The sequence below is a fragment of the Pristis pectinata genome, chromosome 30 (assembly GCF_009764475.1).
Source record: "Pristis pectinata isolate sPriPec2 chromosome 30, sPriPec2.1.pri, whole genome shotgun sequence".
NCBI lineage: Eukaryota > Metazoa > Chordata > Chondrichthyes > Rhinopristiformes > Pristidae > Pristis > Pristis pectinata.
The window spans coordinates 5,266,495-5,284,471 of record NC_067434.1 but is presented as its reverse complement, the minus strand read 5'-3'; the positions used below and the strand labels follow the sequence as shown (position 1 = coordinate 5,284,471).

Here is a 17,977-nt window from a genome sequence, read left to right as displayed (position 1 = left end):
GGACCTTGTCAAACACCTTACTAAAATCCATGTAGACAACATCCACAGCTCCACCTTCATCAATCACCCTCGCCACCCTGTCAAAAAACTCAATCAAGTTAGTAAGGCGTGACTTGCCCTGCACAAAGCCATGCTGACTGTCCCTAATTAGGCTATGGTTTTCCAAATGCACATAAATCCTATCCCTCAGAATCCTCTCCAGTAACTTCCCTACCACTGACATGAGACTCACCGGTATATAGTTACCAGGATTTTCCCTGTTTCCCTTCTTGAATAATGGAACAACATTAGCTAATTGCCAGTCTTCCTGGGCCTCACCTGTGGCTAGAGAGGACATGAAGATATTGGTGAAGTCCCCAGCAATCTCATCTCTTGCCCCTCTAAATAACCTGGGATATATCCCATCAGGCCCTGGGGATTTATCCACCTTAATGCTCTTTAAGAAACCCGACACAACCTCCTCCTTTATCTCGAAATGCCCCAACATATTAGTAGGCTCCACACTGATCTCCCTATCCTGCACTTCCTTCTCCTTGGTAAATACTGATGCAAAGTACTCATTAAGGACCTCACTCACATCCTTGAGTGGTCCTACCCACTCCTAGTGATCCTCTTGCTCTTGATATATGTTTGGAATGCCTTGGGATACTTGCCAAGGACATTTCATGGCCCCTCCTGGCAATGCCCTTCTTGAGTTCCTTTCTGGCTTCTTTATAATCCTCAAGTGCTCTGTTTGATCCTAGCTTCCTAAGCTTTACATAATTTTCCTTTTTCTTCTTGACTAAATCCACCACCTCGCTCGACATCCAAGGTTCCCTCACCCTGCCATCCTTGTCCTTCCGTCTTGCTGGAACATCCCTGTCCTGTGCTCTGTGCAGTTGGTCTTTAAGCACCCTCCACATGTCAGATGTGGACTTGCCCAAAAACAGCTGTTCCCAATTAATTCTTCCTAGTTCCCGTCTAATGCTCCCTTAATTTGTTCTGCTCCAATTTAATACTCTCCCGTAAGGTCCATGCTTTACTTATCTATAGCTGTCTTAAAACTTAAGGAGTTGTGGCCACTGTTCCCCCACTGAAAGGTCGGTCACCTGGCCAGGCTCATTACCCAACACCAGGTCCAGTACTGCCCCTCCTCTCATTGGACTATCTACATATTGGCTAAGAAACCCTCCTGAATGCACCTAATAAATTTTGCCCCGTCTAAACCTCTTACACTAAGGAGGTCCCAGTTTATATTCGGGAAGTTGAAGTCCCCCACGACAACAACACTATTAGTTTTATATCTTTCCCTAATCTGCCCGCATGTTCTTCAATGTCCCAGTGGCTATTGGGGGGGGTCTGCAGTATAATCCCAGAGTGATTGCACCTTTCTTTGAGTTCTACCCATATAGACTCAGTGGACGAGCCCTCCATTATGTCCCCTTTGAGTGCAGCTGTCATATTGTCCCTGATTAGTAGTGCAACTTCCCCCCCCCCCCAACCTCCTTTTACCTCCCTAACTTTTCTAAAACATCAAAACCCTGGAACATTAAGCACCTGTTCCTGTCCCTCTGTCAACCAAGTCTCTGTTATGGCCACAACATCATAGTTTCATGTACTGATCCATGTTCTAAGTTCATCACCCTTACCCATAATACTCCAAGCATGCAAATACACCCACTTCAAACTGTCCGTCCCATCGTGTCCATTACTTTGCTCCTGCCTGTTCTTACTGGCCCTGACATCCACCTTCCTCTCAATCCCTCCATTTTCTGACCCAGTTCTCTGGTTCCCATCCCCCTGCCAAACTAGTTTAAACCCTCCTGAGTAGAATTGGCAAATCTCCTGGCCAGGATATTGATTTCCCTCCAGTCGAGGTGCAACCCGCCCTTCTTGTACAGGTCATCCCTGCCCCAGAAGAGATTCCAATGATCCAAGAACCTGAAACCCTGTCCCCTGCACCAGTTCCTCAGCCACTCATTCATCTGTTCTATCATCCTATTCCTGCCCTGACTAGTACATGGCACAGGGAGTAATCCAGAGATTACTACCTTCGAGGTCCTGCTCCTCAGCCTCTTTCCTAACTTCCTATACTCACTACGCAGGACATCTTCCCCCTTTCTACCTGTGTCATTGGTGTCAATGTGCACCATGGCCTCTGGCTGCTCACCCTCCCCCTTGAGAATATTCTGCAGCCACTCTGAGACATCCTCGACCCCAGCACCTGGGAGGCAACACTCCATCCTGGTGCCTCTTTCGCGGCCACAGAATCTCCTGTCTGTTCCCCTAACTATCTAGTCTCCTGTCACTTGCTCTGCCTGACTTTACCCTTCCCTGCTGAGCAGCAGAGCCAGCCACAGTGCCACTGACCTGGCTGCTGCTGCTGTGCCCTGATAGGACATCCCCCCCAGCAGTATCCAAAGGGTTATACATTGCTGAGGGGTATGGCCACAGGGGAACCCTGCACTGACGGCTTGCTTCTCCTGGTGGTCACCCATCTCTCTGAAGCCTGTACCCTGGGTGTGACCACCTCGGTAAAGTCTCATATGTAGGTTTTCAGCTTCCCAGGTGGTCCTGAGTACATCCAACTCCAGATGCATTTCCTTGACCCGGTTGGTCAGGAGCTGTAGCTGGGTGCACTTCCTGCAGATGTCATCATCAGGGAGACTGTGAGGTTCCCTGACATCACACATCTTACAGGAGGAGCATTCCACTGCCCTAACTGCCATCCTGCCTTCACTGAATCAAAGACTTACAGACAACAAAACAAAGACCATACTTGATCTTATCTGAGCCTTCTTGCTGAAACCTTTTTTTAAAGAGCTGCTCGCACTCCCTTCAGTTTGGTCACTTACTCAGCCTCCTCTCACCGACGCATCTTGAGCCAAAGCCTCAGCCCCCCATTCTAACATCGAACCACTCCAACAATGCCCGTTCCAAAAAGGCTGCTCCGTTTCACCCTAGCTTCTTTTTATTGGCTGCTGCCAATTAGTTAATTAGCTGATTATTACTAACAAAATGCAAGTTTGCCTCTTTAAGGGTCCCGCTCACTAAAAAAGAACACCAAGCACAGAGACTCGCCTCTTCTGAAAACTCCCGCCTCTCGTTCCAAGTCCCTGCTCCCACTCACTGAAAATCTCCCAATTTCCCCTTCCTGAAGTCCACAATCAATTCAGTGGTCCTGTTGACATTGAGTGCGAGGTTGTTGTTGCGACACCGCTCAACCAGTCCATTTATCTCACTCCTGTACGCCTCCTCGTTGCCATCTGAGATTCTGCCAACAACAGCTGTGTCATTAGCAAATTTATAGATGGTGTTTGAGCAGTGCCTAGCCATGCAGTCGTAAGTGTAGAGAGAATAGAACAGTGGTCTAAGCACACATCCTTGAGGTGCACCTGTGTTGATTGTCAGCGAGGAGATGTTACTACCCATCCACACTGACTGTGGTCTCCCAATAAGGAAGTCGAGGATCCAGTTCCAGAGGGAGGTACAGAGGCCCAGGTTTTGAAACTTGTTGATTAGTACTGGGGGGATGATGGTGTTGAACGCTGAGCTGTAATCGATAAACAGCAGCCTGACGTACGCTTTGCTGTTGTCGACGTGCTCCAAAGCCGAGTGGAGAACCGGTGAGATTGCGTCTGCTGGAGACCTGTTGTGGTGGTAGGCAAATTGCATCGGGTCCAGGTCCTTGCTCAGGCAGGAGTTAATTCTAGCCACGACCAACCTCTCAAATTACTTCATCACAGCAGACGTGAGTGCTACCGGCCGATCGTCGTTGAGGCAGCTCACCCTGCTCTTCTTGGGCACTGGTATGATTGATGCCATATTGAAGCAGGTGGGAACCTCCCACTACAGCAATGAGAGGTTGAAGATGTCCTTGAACACTCCAGCCAGTTGGTCAGCGCAGATTTTCAGCACCCTGCCAGGTACCCCGTTGGGGCTTGACAGGAGGGTTCACCCTCTTGAAGGATATTCTGACAGCGGCATCCGAGACAGAGATCACAGAGTCTGTAGATGCTGTGGGGATTCGCACAGGTGTAGTGTTATTCTGCCTTTCAAAGCATCTGTCAAGGGAAAGGAATGGTCGACGGTTCGGGTTTAGACCCTGATGGATGTGCCTTCTGCTGCCTATATCCTTTTTCTACACCCACTTCTCTGACCTACTCATCCTCTTCCATCTCTTTGCCCCAAGCTTCTGCTCACACTATCTCCTTCTTTAGTGTGAGGTGCTAAAGTTATACTGGTTGTTGTTGGTGTATTAGATACAGGAGAGAGAAAGAGGGCTGAAGCATTGGCTGTAAAATGCTATATGGTCTGGTGACCACTGCTCACCATTTTTCTGATTTATTCTCCCAACAGAAGATAACTTGCTGTGTAAATTTATTTTTAGTATAAAGATACCCTGCAGGTATGATTCAGGAAGTTTTTATAGTGCACTGTTGAGCGTATTGTGTTGATGTCACTTTCTCTGCCATCTATAGGTCAGGGTTTACAAGTTGAAGAACTGTTCTCAGTCAGATAACTGGAGGTTTATTACCCCCTACATAATACCTCCTTATGGTAACAAAGGTAAATGGATCTCACTCACCAAGTGAAGACCCTCTTTAATATTTGAAAGCTGTTTCCCCCCATTTGTCCAATCAGTGACTAGGTAAACATTCAAAACCTTCAAGCAACAGGAGAGTGCAGTCTCCTGTGGGGAGGTCAGGACCTCTCTGGTGTTAAACCTGTTGTGATATGCCCAGCCTCATAAGTCGATTGTTTGATCTAATAAGAACGTTAATACTGACTGATGTCAAACTGTACAGACCCGAGTGTGACAGCAATCAATATCAAAACTGCCTGAGACCACTCAGTACAGTTCAGTCACATCATCATCTCACTGCAGTCAGCCCTGGCGTGGGATGAACAGTCCTAATCATTTAGTGCACTGCTGTGTGCAGGCTGTCTCCACTGTGATGCACTTACTTTGAGAGGGAATGCAGAGGACAGCAGATAAAAAAGATCTATTTGGGCAAATGTCTTGGTATTAAGCCAGGATATATAATAGAACATTGACAGGAATTAGAATTTGCTGTACTGCTTACATAAACTCCTATGAGCAGGAAATTCAAGGCATGGCAATGTAGTTGTAAGAGACCAAACAATGTGCACGTGAAATTATTTTTTATTCCATTCTCACTCACTCCTGTCCTGATACAGTACCCTCCCTCATCTCTGACTCAGAGGTTGAAGTTTTCTCTCCTTGGACTTGGGCAGCAATCCAGGCACTGATGGTGTGTTGCAAAGCTGAAGATGCTGCCTTTCAGGTGAGACCTAAGAACATAAGAAGTAAGAGCAGGCAGGCAGGCAGAGGCCATCCAGCCCCTCGAGCTTGTTCACCACTCAATAAGCTCATGGCTGTTCTGAACTTTGGCCTCATTCATTTTCTTGCTCAATCCCCATAAATCTTGACTGCCTTGTGGTCAAGAATCTGCTGATCTCAGCCTTCAATATACAATGACTCAGTCTTCACAGCACTGTGGGGTAGGCAATTCACAGCACTGAGTGAAGAAATTCCTCCCCATCTCTGTATCATGGAGCCTTTTTCCTCAAACTATATCCTCTGCAGTTCTAGATGCCCCACCAGGTGATGTATTCTTGCAGCCCCCTCAGTATATTAGATGCCCCAGTAAGTTCATCTACCTTCTTCAAATATCCAATGAGTTGCCCCATTCTGCTCAAATTTTTCTCAAAAGTTTTCCACACCCCAGGAATCAATTTAGTGAACCTTTACTCCACTGCTTCTAATGCCAGTATATTTTTCTTTAAGTAAGGAGACTAAATTTATGCATGATATTCCAGATGTAGTCTCACCAATTGTGGATTGACAGCAAAATTTCTTTACTCTTCTGTGCAATCCCCCTTGCAATAAACACCAATGTTCTTTTGCTACTGTCTTACCCTTTACATACCGAAAGAAGTTCTTGCAAATTTTTTATATCTTCCTTGCTGGATTATGCTTTAATTTCCTTTATCCTTTTTTTGTCATCTTTGATTGTTTCCAAAATTATCTCAATCCTCAGAGCTGTTTTTATTCTTTGTAACTTTTTAAGCCTGTTCTTTCAATTGGAATGTATATTGATTGAGAATTAAGAAATAATTTTTTTCACTTCTTATCTGTCGTCTTTTTCTTTTTATCCACTTTAACAAATTGGATCTTACATGTATTTTTTTACTTTATTTAAGTTTAGTACAATGGTCTCAGACTTAAATTTGTCACTCTCAAACTGAATGCAATACTGTTAAACTACTTGCCTTCTCGGCTGGAAGTAAAAAGGACTTTTCAGAAGAGAGCAGGAGATTTCAATTCAATGCTCCAGCCAATTTCAGTAATATTATTTGAAGGATAAAAACTCACTGCCATGTGTGGGAGCTTGCTATGCACACACTGGCGACTGTGCTTCCTTCTAACATGTAATATGCCCTGGTGCTTCTTGGCGTTACAGTCAAACAAGAGCTGACACTGAGCCAAGGAAAGAGAGCTTCAGATAGGTGGCCAATGGCTTTGTCAATAATGTAGATTTTAAGGATCATCTAACAAGGGGCAGGAGATAAATGAAATGAATAGGAAGATTGGTAAATATTAAAATAGATGTATACATCAATAATGTCTGATTTTTTTCTCTTTTTCCTTGCTTTATATGTCCTTCAGTATTCCATACTAGTGATGAGTCAATGGGATGGAAGAGGTGAACCCTAATCCCCAAGGCACTGTCCAATGTACAGACTATTCATCCAAACAAGCCAGCAGCCATCCATGTGCTCTCTGCACATAGGCTCATGCCCAAACCAATTTTAGGCATCGGAGTGGTGTTGGAGAAGTTCCCACCTGTGAATGGGTGATCACGACTAGTTTTCTGACCAGTGGGTGTTGAGGCGAGGGGCATAAAATCCAGATGTTATGTGAATAGTTCTCTGGCCAGAAGAGGCTGGGGGAGGAGTAGGGTGGGAGTACGTGGAGGGGTGTGTGTGGAGGGTGATGGAGGGTGTGGTTCATTGGTCACCATTGTCACATTTTCTGAAGGAGCATTTCCACTTGTCCTGGGCCCAGGGAAATCCAACCCCCACCATCCCTCATCTTCAAAATTAGTCTGCTTACTACGCGGCATGAATGTGCACAACACAGCCCTGCACTCACACAACACACTGGGACACAGTACTTGCAGGTGTGGCTCAACAGCTTGTTCGGCACTGGACACTGCACATTGGAAGGAAAGGTTCGAAGAGACAATGTAAATCGAATGATATATTTTTACAGGAGGTGTAGGAGCAAGGATTTGATGATAATTAGGAACCAGCCATATGGAGAAACTGGACAAAGTTTGACTGTGTCCTTTGGAACAAAGAGGATTGAGATTTAGTGGTGATGTTCAAAATCACAATGTGTCTGAGAGTGGAGAAAGAGGGAAGCTGAGTTCAGGATCAGGAGGGTTGGTAATTAGGGGACAAGCACTTCAGGTAAGTGACAAAAAATTCAGGATGCATCTCCTTTGACCTCTGGTTAGGCCTCACTTAGAGTACTGTGTGCAGTTCTGGTCACCTCACTACAGAAAGGATGTCAAGGCTTTAGAGAGGGTGCAGAGGAGGTTTACTAGGACGCTGTCTGGATTAGAGGGCATCTGCTATCAGGAGAGGCTGGACAAACTTGGGCTCTTTTCTCTGGAGCGGTGGGAGCTGTGGGGTGATCTGTTGGAAGTGTATAAAATTATGAGGGGCAAAGATAGGGTGGACGAGCAGTATTTTTTCCCATTATTGAGCGACCCAATACCAGAGGGCATGCATTTAAGGTGAAAGGGGGTAGGTTCAGAACAGACATGAGGGGTTCGTTTTTTATTGAGAGAGTGGTAGATGCCTGGAATACTTTGCCTGATAGGATGGTGGAAGGAAATTCATTGGGGGCTTTTAAGAGGGGCTTGGATGAGCACATGAATGAGAGGAAAATAGAGGGATATGGGCATTCTGTAGGTAGGAGGGAATAGCTATGACGGCACAACATGTGGGCCAAAGGGCCTGTTCTGTGCTGTACAGTTCTATGTTCTATGTTCAAATGAATAGAAAACTCTCACACAGTGAGCTGCTGCTGTGTTCTGGAATGTAGTCTGGAAGTGTGGAACTAGATTAAAGTGGCTTTCAAAAGTCAAAGGGATAAATATTTCAAAATCTGCAAGACGGCAGGAGCTATAAGGAGAGGTTGGACAAATTAGGGTCATTTCCGGAGCGGCGGAGGCTGAGAGGAGACCTGATAGAAGTTTATAAAATTATGAGAGACATAGATAGAGGAGACAGCTGGTACCTTTTTCCCAGGGTTGAAATGTCTAATACTAGAGGGCATGCATTTAGGGTGAGAGCGGGAAAATTCAAAGGAGATGTGCGGGGCAGGTTTTTTACACAGAGAGTGGTGGGTGCCTGGAATGCACTACCAGGGGTGGTGGTGAAGGCAAATATGATAGAGGCGTTTATTATGTGTTTAACGTGCGACTGAGGATGCATCAAAGGAGTGAACAACTATTGTAGGTGCTGATTGAAGATTGCTTTGCCTGGGCTTTGGGCATGCAAGGGGAACCCCTGTCATACTTTGCTATCTCTGAGCTAAGCTCTTTTGCAAATGGCCCAAAGATTAGAATGGGTGGGCTCCTGTTCCCAATCTACACACAAGTTGGCTTATTGCAGTACTCCAGTGGTCTAGACTGGAGGGAGAAGTTTGTTGGGTTGGGCTCCTGTTCCTGATCCTATTATGTTGAGATTCCTTGCAGAGATTCTGTGCATATGGATAACAGGTGGCAGTAAGAGCACATGTAGCTGTGAAGCTCCCATGACTGAATAGCCACATGCTCAGTACATATGGAGAAACACTAGCAACCGATGAGCTGTGTCTTTGGAAGCATAAGGGAGCCGAGAAAATTGAAAAAAGATACAGAGAATGAAGTGAGCCATGAGCTCACACTGGAGGCTTTGACTGAAATATTATTTCAGTGCAGAGGCAGAGCTAAATTGGTTGTGACACGGACACTGGGGAACTGTGTAGTTACCTGGATGTGTCAGATAATGGTGCAGCTTCCTCTGTTTATTCTTAGCACCTTGGGGTAATCAGTTCGGGTTGTGTATCTCAGGTTACATGTTAAGTCATTGTCTTATACATTTCTGGAACAAATTCTCTGCAGATCAATTCTTGTTTAGTTTAGTATTTTTCTACAAAGATTTCTTATTTATGTGATACAGGGAAGGGAGGAGATTAAGCTCCAGAGCTAACTGCAGCAGATTCAACACTCTTTCAGTCACCATGTCCATGATTAACAGGAAATCAAATCCCCGGACCCTGATAAAAATAGATACTACATTAGGACATGCAAACACCAATGATAAACTGCCAGAGACTCTGGGTGCAAGATAGAGAGGGGTTAATCCCATTGCCAGCAGCTAGGCGAGGTGCAGGAATAAGCAGACATCAGCTATATACAGCTCAGCCACAGGGCAGAATACACAGGAATCCCACTAACATTGGTTGCTCACAGCGTAATTAAAATCATCACTGAGCAAAAGGATCTGCTCTCTCAGTGGTGTGGATAAAGCCTAGATCAATTAGAACTTAGCTCTTGTTCATCAAGATTAAAATAACTTGCTTTTGTAAAGTAGAAACAGAAAATGCTGGAAACACTCAGCAGGTCAGGAAGAATCTATGCAGAGAAACTGGGTTAATGATTCAGGTCTGAGACCCCTTGCCAGCTAGTTCTGACAAATTGTCTTTGCCTTGAAACACTGACTCTGTTTTGCTTCCCAGAGATGCGGCCTGACTTGCTGAGTATTTCCAACATTTCCTGTTTTTATTTTAGATTTTCAGTATCTGCATATTTTGTTTGATTTTCACTTTCTTTTGCAAAACATTTTTAACGTGCCTAGAAACCTCAAGAGTGTCCCTACAGCCATCGAGGTGGAATTAATCTGCAGTGTTTGTAGAAATGAAGAAAACTTGGCAACCAAGTTGTACACAAAAAGATCCCACTAACAGCAATGAACACATTTTCTTTTCATTAGAATTACTAAACAAGGCGCTGGGGAAATTTGCCTGCATTTTATTGCATGGTGCTATGGTGTCCTTTACTTCCCCCGATTGGTTATTTGTGACTTTGGTTTAATTCATTCAAAAAGACATGTCTTCTGACGGTGCAGCACTCCTTCAGAACTGTATTAGAATGTGGGGTGAATTATTTCTCTCCAGTCAGTTGTCTTACCAGCTGCTGCTGACCCACAACCCATGTCCTCCCGGAGTCCTCCAGCTCCGTTAGTAAAGGTGCTACCAAGACACTCTTGGGATAGGTGGAATACATTACGTTTTCTTGCTACCATTAGTGTTTCTTCTAAGTGAAGCTCAACGTGGAGAAGCACTGATCACGGACCATGTGCAGGCAGATGGGATTAGTTTAGATTGGTATCATGGCTGGCGCAGACATGGTGGGCCGAAGAGCCTGTCCCCGTGCTGTACTGTTCGATGGTCTATGTTCTACAATCCATCCACTGAGGAAGGTCATTAAGCAACAATTAAGGAGGTTTCCTTGTCTGCTTTCAAGACATCATAGGGTTCAGATTCAATGTTGGGGACTCTCAGGGTCACTCTGTCTCTTCTCTACTCTGCTTTGATCCCTGATGAATATATTCTGCTGGTGGGACAAAATGGTCGCTAAAATAGCTGTAAGATGTGATTCTCTGAGCTGTTGCTTTACAATGAAAACCAGAGCCTTGGAGATACTGGAACTCTAAAATAAAAACAGAACATGTTGGAAACACTCAGCAGGTCAGGCAGCATCTGTAGAGAGAGAAACATTAACTCTGTTTCTCCTTCCATAGATGCTGCCTGTTCTCTCATATGTCAGGCTGTGTGCCAGCTCTCCCACTTTAGGCATGCCCCCAGATGTTGGTGTGAGGGGTCTTTGTGTGGATAATGTGGTGGGATATCTGATGCCCAGGTTCCTGCTGGGTGGCCTGTCCAGTTTTACTCTTGTGGTTTTATTGTAGCAGTCTGCTTTCAGGATGTTGTAGAGTTACAGATTCTGGTTGGTCTCCTTGCTGGAGATTTCACTGTCTAACCCTCTTTCTCTGACCCCTCCCAGCCATCTCCCACTGCTTGCCGTTGCTGATCCCACAGCCCATTGGGAAGTGAACATCTTCACTTGATAGGATGACTTAACTGTTGCTAAAATAATTTTTGTTGCTCATCACAGTACTTAATAAATGAAATGATCAAAGAAAATAGAACTTAAATAGAACTTATACCTCCATGATATTTTTCCTGTGCTTTAGAGAGCCTTGTTCTCTAAATCATCCACAGTGGATGATTCTTGGATCACCTGGGGTAATGCAGGAAGGTTAGCAAAGTTTGGGAAGTGACGATAAGGGATGTTCAGAAAACATGACATCTGAAAATTCAATCGCATAACACTATCATCTTCAGCAATGTGCAATTGATAATTGGTATTGGTATTGGTTTATTATTGTCACTTGTACTGAGGTACAGTGAAAAATTTGTCTTGCATACAGATCAATTCATTACACAATGTATTGAGGTAGTACAGGGTAAAAACAATAACAGAATATAGAGTAAAGTGTCACAGCTACAGGGAAGTGCATTGCAGGTAGACAGTAAGGTGCAAGGGCATAACAAGGTAGTTTGTGAGGTCAAGAGTCCATCTCATCTTATAAGGGAACCGTTCAATGGTCTTATCATAGTGGGATGGAAGCTGTCCTTGAGCCTGGTGGTACGTGCCCTCAGGCTCCTGTATCTTCTGCCTGATGGGAGAGGAGAGAAGAGAGAATGACCCGGGTGGGTGGGGTCTTTGATTATGCTGACTGCTTCACCAAGGCAGCAAGAGGTATAGACAAAATTGATATTTAAATAAGTGAAGCACAATAGTAACAAATCGTGGGCTCTTTTATGCCCTTCAGAAAATTTGGCTGGGTGCTTATGTTTAGAAGTTCTTGGACACTCCACAGACTGCACGAATGGCACCAATGGGGTGGGACAACAATGATCCGAGTTGCATCAAACACTGCACCTCCACTCAATGCATCAGTCACAATTACACAGTTCGTGACTGTGAGGCTTTCAGCCGTTCCTTCTCTCCCAAGGCTGGGCTCAGAGGGTTGGGCACTTCCCCGAATGAGCCTGTGATGGGTGGATGGTGGGGTCATTGCAGGCAGACAACTGGGGGCATCGACATTCTACTTCTGGCAATCGGGCACCAGACGGAGAAGGGAAGGGAGATCGGGAACACTGGCATTCATTGCATGTGAGAGGGTTAGCACCCAGCATTGGTTATTATTGAAAGAAAGGATTGAAAATTCCAAAATATTAAACAATTATCAAGCATTCCTGTTGTGGAGACTCACTTACCTACATCACTGGCCATCCTTGGATTCAGTTTAACACCTCAGCATTTCCCTTCCAATCTCCAGGCAGCCCCCACCCTGTGACCTGTATCTTGACTCTGTATTCTGTTATTGTTTTTACCCTATACTACCTCAATGCACTGTGTAATGAATTGATCTGTAGGAACGGTATGCAAGACAAGTTTTTCACTGCACCTCGGTACAAGTGACTATAATAAACCAACAACAGTGACCTCCCCCTCCTGCCCCCAGCTGATCTCTCAGCCTACAGACCACCTCCATCCATCCACTATCCCCAAGCACTGTCCCTGGGAATTTGTTTTCCATCTCACCCGACAGGGTGAATGTCAGTGTTTCTAATCCTCCTCCCAGCACTGGCTGAACGGCAGTGTACCTGACCTCCAGAGGGTGAACGCCAGTGGGCCAGTGTCCCTTCCCACAAGCCTTGGTCACAGTTTTTGAGGACACCGGGCTCTTGTGTCTGATTTAAAATATCCACCTTGAAAAAGAACGTACCATTGCATCAATATTTATTTTTCACATGAGTCTTGATTCTACAACAAATTAGCACCACCCCACTCTGCACCCCATCACTACAGGGACAGCAAAGAATGGTACAAACTGCACACACAACACCAGTGTCAAAAAGTAGCTCTAAATGCTGGCTGATGGGGCTCATGAGTTTATTTTCCTTTTGTACAGACAGCCTGTGGAGCTGGAGTGAATGACAAATGCCTGGTATCGATTGTCCTGTGTAGTAGGTCTGAACTGATAGAGAGTAATTAATGACTCTATTTGTTTCTGTACCGAGGAGAGCAATTGAGTTTGATACAGCAACAACTGGTGCCAGTGTGAAAGGCCCCTCGGGAGCCATATAGGAAAAACCTGTACTGAGTCGGCAACACAGCTCTGTGGCCATATTCCTGAGATGCTATCTATATTGTAACTGATGCGATTTGACACGGAAAAGAAAGTACAAATGTGCTAGCTGATGACAAAAGAGATTTGTTTAATAGGTAGGTAAAGAGCAGTGATGTAACCAAGAAGGGAAGGACTGAGTATATTCCTCAATAGCTGGCACACAATACCTCTAATAATCTCCTCGCGAGATGGATCTAATAACCTTAGGAGCACAGATTGCTGTAAACAATTTAAATAATTTATTTTCCCATTAAATTCTTGGCTCAATTTAATAATTATGGTTTCATTGTGTGTGATTAGGGAATAAAGTCTGTGGAACTTCAACGAATCAGAATATTCAGTTTTGCTGTTGACACTTGCTAAAATACAGTAGGTTCAACATAGCAGAATATCTGAAGGTGCTTCACAGGAGCACTTTCAGGTAAACTTTGATACTAATCCATACAAGGAAATAGTTGGGCAGGTGACTAAAAGCATTGAAAAAGATTCTCCTACTTCTCATGTTCCTATTTTTTAAAATAGATTTTAAGAATCATCCAAATGAAAGAGAGAGAGGTAGAAAGGCAGAGAGATGTTTAGGAAGGGTATTTGGGCTTGGGGGATCGGCCAGTGGTAGAATGATTAGTTCAGGAATAATCAAGAGAACAGAGATGCTTAGGTGCAGATTGCAGCAACAAGTAGAGCAAGGACCTGAAAAGCACAGGGAGCCAGTGTAGGTCAACAAGCTCAAGAGTGGTGGGGAAGGAGGGCCGTGGACAGCAAGGTTTTGGCTGACATCAGTTTACTGGGGGCAGAGGTAGTTGGTCAGGCAGGTATCCGTTGGAGCAGGCAAAAGGTAACAGCACACTTCTACCTCAAATATCCTGCAACACAAAGACACAGTCTGAGCCCTATAGAAGGCAGAGGGACTTGGATCCATTCTTCAGATTCTGGCTGGTGTGATAACAAGAATCTGCTTCCAGAGTGTGCAGGATATTGATTATTAACATTAACTTCATTAGATTTCAGCGAGTAACTTGCTCCCAGTGATCAATGAATCTATATATAGATGACCCAAACTCATCAATTAGATCCCAGACAGTAACTCTCAGAATCACAGAATGGTTAAAACATGGAAGGAAGCCATATGACCCACTGAATCACACCTGCTCTGTGTAAAAGTATTCCAGCTCATCCCATTCCCCTTACCCTTCAGGCACTTATCTAACTTCCTTTAGAGTGCATTTGAACTCATCAGTACTTATTTTGTATGCACAAATGCTTTTTTCTATGATCCAATCCTCTTGATTGCATTCCAACCTATAACTCAGTCCAGGATATCTATCATCCGAGCCCCCTGGTTAGTTTCCAGCCTGTATGTCATATCACTCCCTGATATTTGTCATTATGTGAAATCACCCCATAAAGCCCTTGATTCAATTCCAGTCTGTAATTCAGCCCACACCCTAGGAGCCCTTTGAATTGATTGGAAAGTATGATGCTATATTTCTCTGTTCTCATTGATAATGTTCCTGTGGAGATATCTCCTAACCTTGGCCACAACAGCAATATTTACGTGGGACTCCAATTGTGTGGACTTTCTGTTATTTACCCTGCACAAACAAAAAAGATGCAAGAGTCTGGTTCAATACAAATGTAGTAGCTTGCTATAAGGTGATGATATTTTCTTTCCTCGAGTTGGTATAAGCTCATCTCCTGGCCCAGCGAAGGAAAGGTCAAGCCTTGAAATGGAACAGCAATAACACCCTGAAATAGTACTATCAGTGAAACATGATTGATCAATTGAATTCCATAGCTGTGAAAAATGTGGGATTAAGTGGAGTATTATACGCACAATGAGTTGAAGCATGATGTTCATTTCAAGTTCATTTCTGGAGCCTTTGCCACAAGATCAGGCAATCAATAGGGCCTTGCATATCATATATCACCCAGTGCTGGAAAGAGAACATAATCTACAGCAAATTTAGAATGACAGATTTGTTGGTATCCGAAGCCCCAGACTAAACTGAGAGTGCCACAGCCTGCACTGAGAGAGATGGCTGACAGTTGGAAGAGATTTAAGAGACTGCTTGTGATAGAGGGAAGGAAAGATATTATGCATTAGAATCAGATGCATTGGGGAGGGGGATCAGATGAACAGTGCAAAATTAAATGCAGCTCTGCACCAGTGTCTCAGCCACAGAACAAAATCTTCAAAAAGAATCATTTGAAATAGAGAATTAAAATGTAAAGAGTTTTGACTGTAAAATGCACCCTACACTATTCATATAATAGGCAATGTTACATTAAGCCTCTGTGCAATCTTCACAGAGTTATACTCATTTATCAAGAGAATAGGGACAATTCAACAAGGATGTGTTTGTGGAGCCCAGGCTTATTAATAAGGAAGGCTGGTTAGAAAATTCAGAGACTTCATGATGTAGCCATATTGTCGACTTGTATTCCCGTCCAGCTTGACACTGGTTCATGCCTGTAGCCTTGGGGGTGCCTATCCCTGGGGAACAGTGGAAGATGGCACACTTGGTAGCCAGGGCTGTAACCTGACTTCCGATCAGCATTTACACTTGCAGCATTGTATTAATTTTGATCTTCATTTTGTAAATAGGATATGGAGACACCAGTAATGATGCAAACTAAAAAGTTCACAATGATGAAACTGGAACTGAATATTGATTGGGGCACCTTTCTCTATTTCTTAATCCAGAAAGATAAAGTGGAGGATGACTCCATAGATAGTGGCAACAGCAATATCTTGCATTTATATAAAAATCCTTGATGGGTAAAATGATCCTGAGGCAATTCACAGGACTCTTATCAAACAAAATTCCCACACTGAGCCGGATGGGAGGATGGTGATGGACATAAGCTTCAGGATATCTTAAAGGATGATGGGGAAGCCGTGAGGTGGAGATGGAAGGTGGGAATTCCAGAGTTTCGGATGCAGGCAGTGAGAACACGGCCATCATGGAATGATGTAAGTAGGAGGTGTATACTCAGCAGAAACTAGAGGAGCATTAAGATTAAGAAGCATTTGAGGTAGTATTGTAGAGTAAGATGTTTCCATTTGTGAAGGAACCTTAAGTTTGTTGCCATAAATAATGAACAGCTGTTAATAAATCCAATAAGGAAATGAGGGGTAAATTCTTCACCCAGAGAATGGTGAGAATGAGGAGATCGTGACCCAACTCATGGACTTAACATTTAAGGGAAGTGGCAGGAAGGGAAGGATTTTTGTTGACTTGGTTCATTTGAGGTCGGGTTGGCAGAGGTGCACATGGAGCATAAACACTGGCGTGAGCAGTTGGGGAGAGGGCCTGTTTCTGCTGTTGCTTGGTAAATGGAGTTTTTGACAGGAACGATGTCTCGTACCAGTTTTGCAGAGGAATGGAATTGAATGCTCTTGGTTTTGTCCCACTTATAAGCCTGAAAGTGAATGGTTTTAAACTATGCCTCTGAGTTCTAGATTCTGCACCAATGTCCTCCTGTAAATTTCCATCAATATTATGAAGAAAGGCAGTCCCACCTCATTAATACCAATCTATTTCATGCTGAAGTTCAAAGAGGATTCTCCAGATTTCCTTGCTGCTTGCTGGTTGAGCAAGTTAATATTAGAAACTGTCAGCTCCTGGGCATTAAGCAACCAGGAAGAATATAACTAAAGGAAGAATATAACTAAAATATTCTAAAGGCGTATGAGTAGGTCAATTTGGGGTTTAAAAATTTTTTTAAAATTAAAAAAAATTAATAACTGCCCACATTTCCTCATCTAGTCTCTAATCTTGCTTAAAGATTGTGAGCCTTTCTGAATCCAGCATGTTTTCAATCTAACGCATGTTTTTGAATGGTTACTCAGTCTAACCAATATCTTCTGAGTTCTGTGTTAATTTTTGCCTTATTGAATTCTTCAGCCCACATCATTGAAAATGCAAAGAAAATACTCTTTATAATTCAGACAAAGTAAAACATAAAATGCAGTTTGTGTCCTCTTCCTCTTAGATACCCAGGATAATTCCGGTCCAAACGGGGATTCTCAGGGAACAGCAGAGAGCGTAAGGAAGCAACTGCGAAGTGAAGCCTTCGCCCAGCAGCAGTTGGAGGCCCTGGAACGAGTCTTTGAACGCCAGCACTATTCAGACGTCTTCAACTCAGGAGAGCACATCAAATCAGAGCAGGTGAGGCTGCTTTTAGTCAGCAGGTGCTTGGAGGGAGGGAGGCAAGGAGGAAGACTCTCTCCTCCATGCATGAGAAACTTATAATTTTTACCAGTTCTGTCAGGATCACCCAATCAGGTTGCTGATTCAAGTCTGTCTTGAGACTTGGGATGACACATCAGTGCAGCTTGGAGGGAGTGCTGCACTGTCAGATGTGTTATCTTTCAGGTGTGATATTAAATAGTATCCTCTCAGCTTATCACTGAAATGTCCATAGCAATATTTGAAAGAAGAGCAGAAGAGGTACACCTTAACCAACATAAATAAAAAAGAAGTTATGTCCTTAACACAGAAGTATCTGAGGGAACTTACTGTGTACAAATCGGATGCCATGTTTCCTACCTTACAGTAGCAGCTGTACTTCTGCACACCAGGTTGTTGTAAGGCTGTGTATGGTGGCATAATGTATCTGTCTCCTATCCTACTTTTATTTTGTGATACAT

At 44.0% G+C, this 17,977-nt stretch overlaps 1 protein-coding gene across 5 annotated transcripts in view; it reads left to right on the top strand.

Annotated features, from left to right (window-relative positions):
* The window catches only part of LOC127584643 (paired box protein Pax-2-like), a 173,951-nt gene that overhangs the window by 101,749 nt on the left and 54,225 nt on the right, over positions 1 to 17,977 (top strand). For 4 of the 5 annotated variants that reach the window (XM_052041480.1, XM_052041481.1, XM_052041478.1 and 1 more), the window contains exon 7: positions 17,320 to 17,495. In XM_052041480.1, the coding sequence (XP_051897440.1) occupies positions 17,320 to 17,495 (176 nt within the window). Of the gene's footprint in view, positions 1 to 17,298; positions 17,496 to 17,977 lie in introns of all 5 variants that reach the window. The other variant, XM_052041477.1, reaches the window with a different exon arrangement.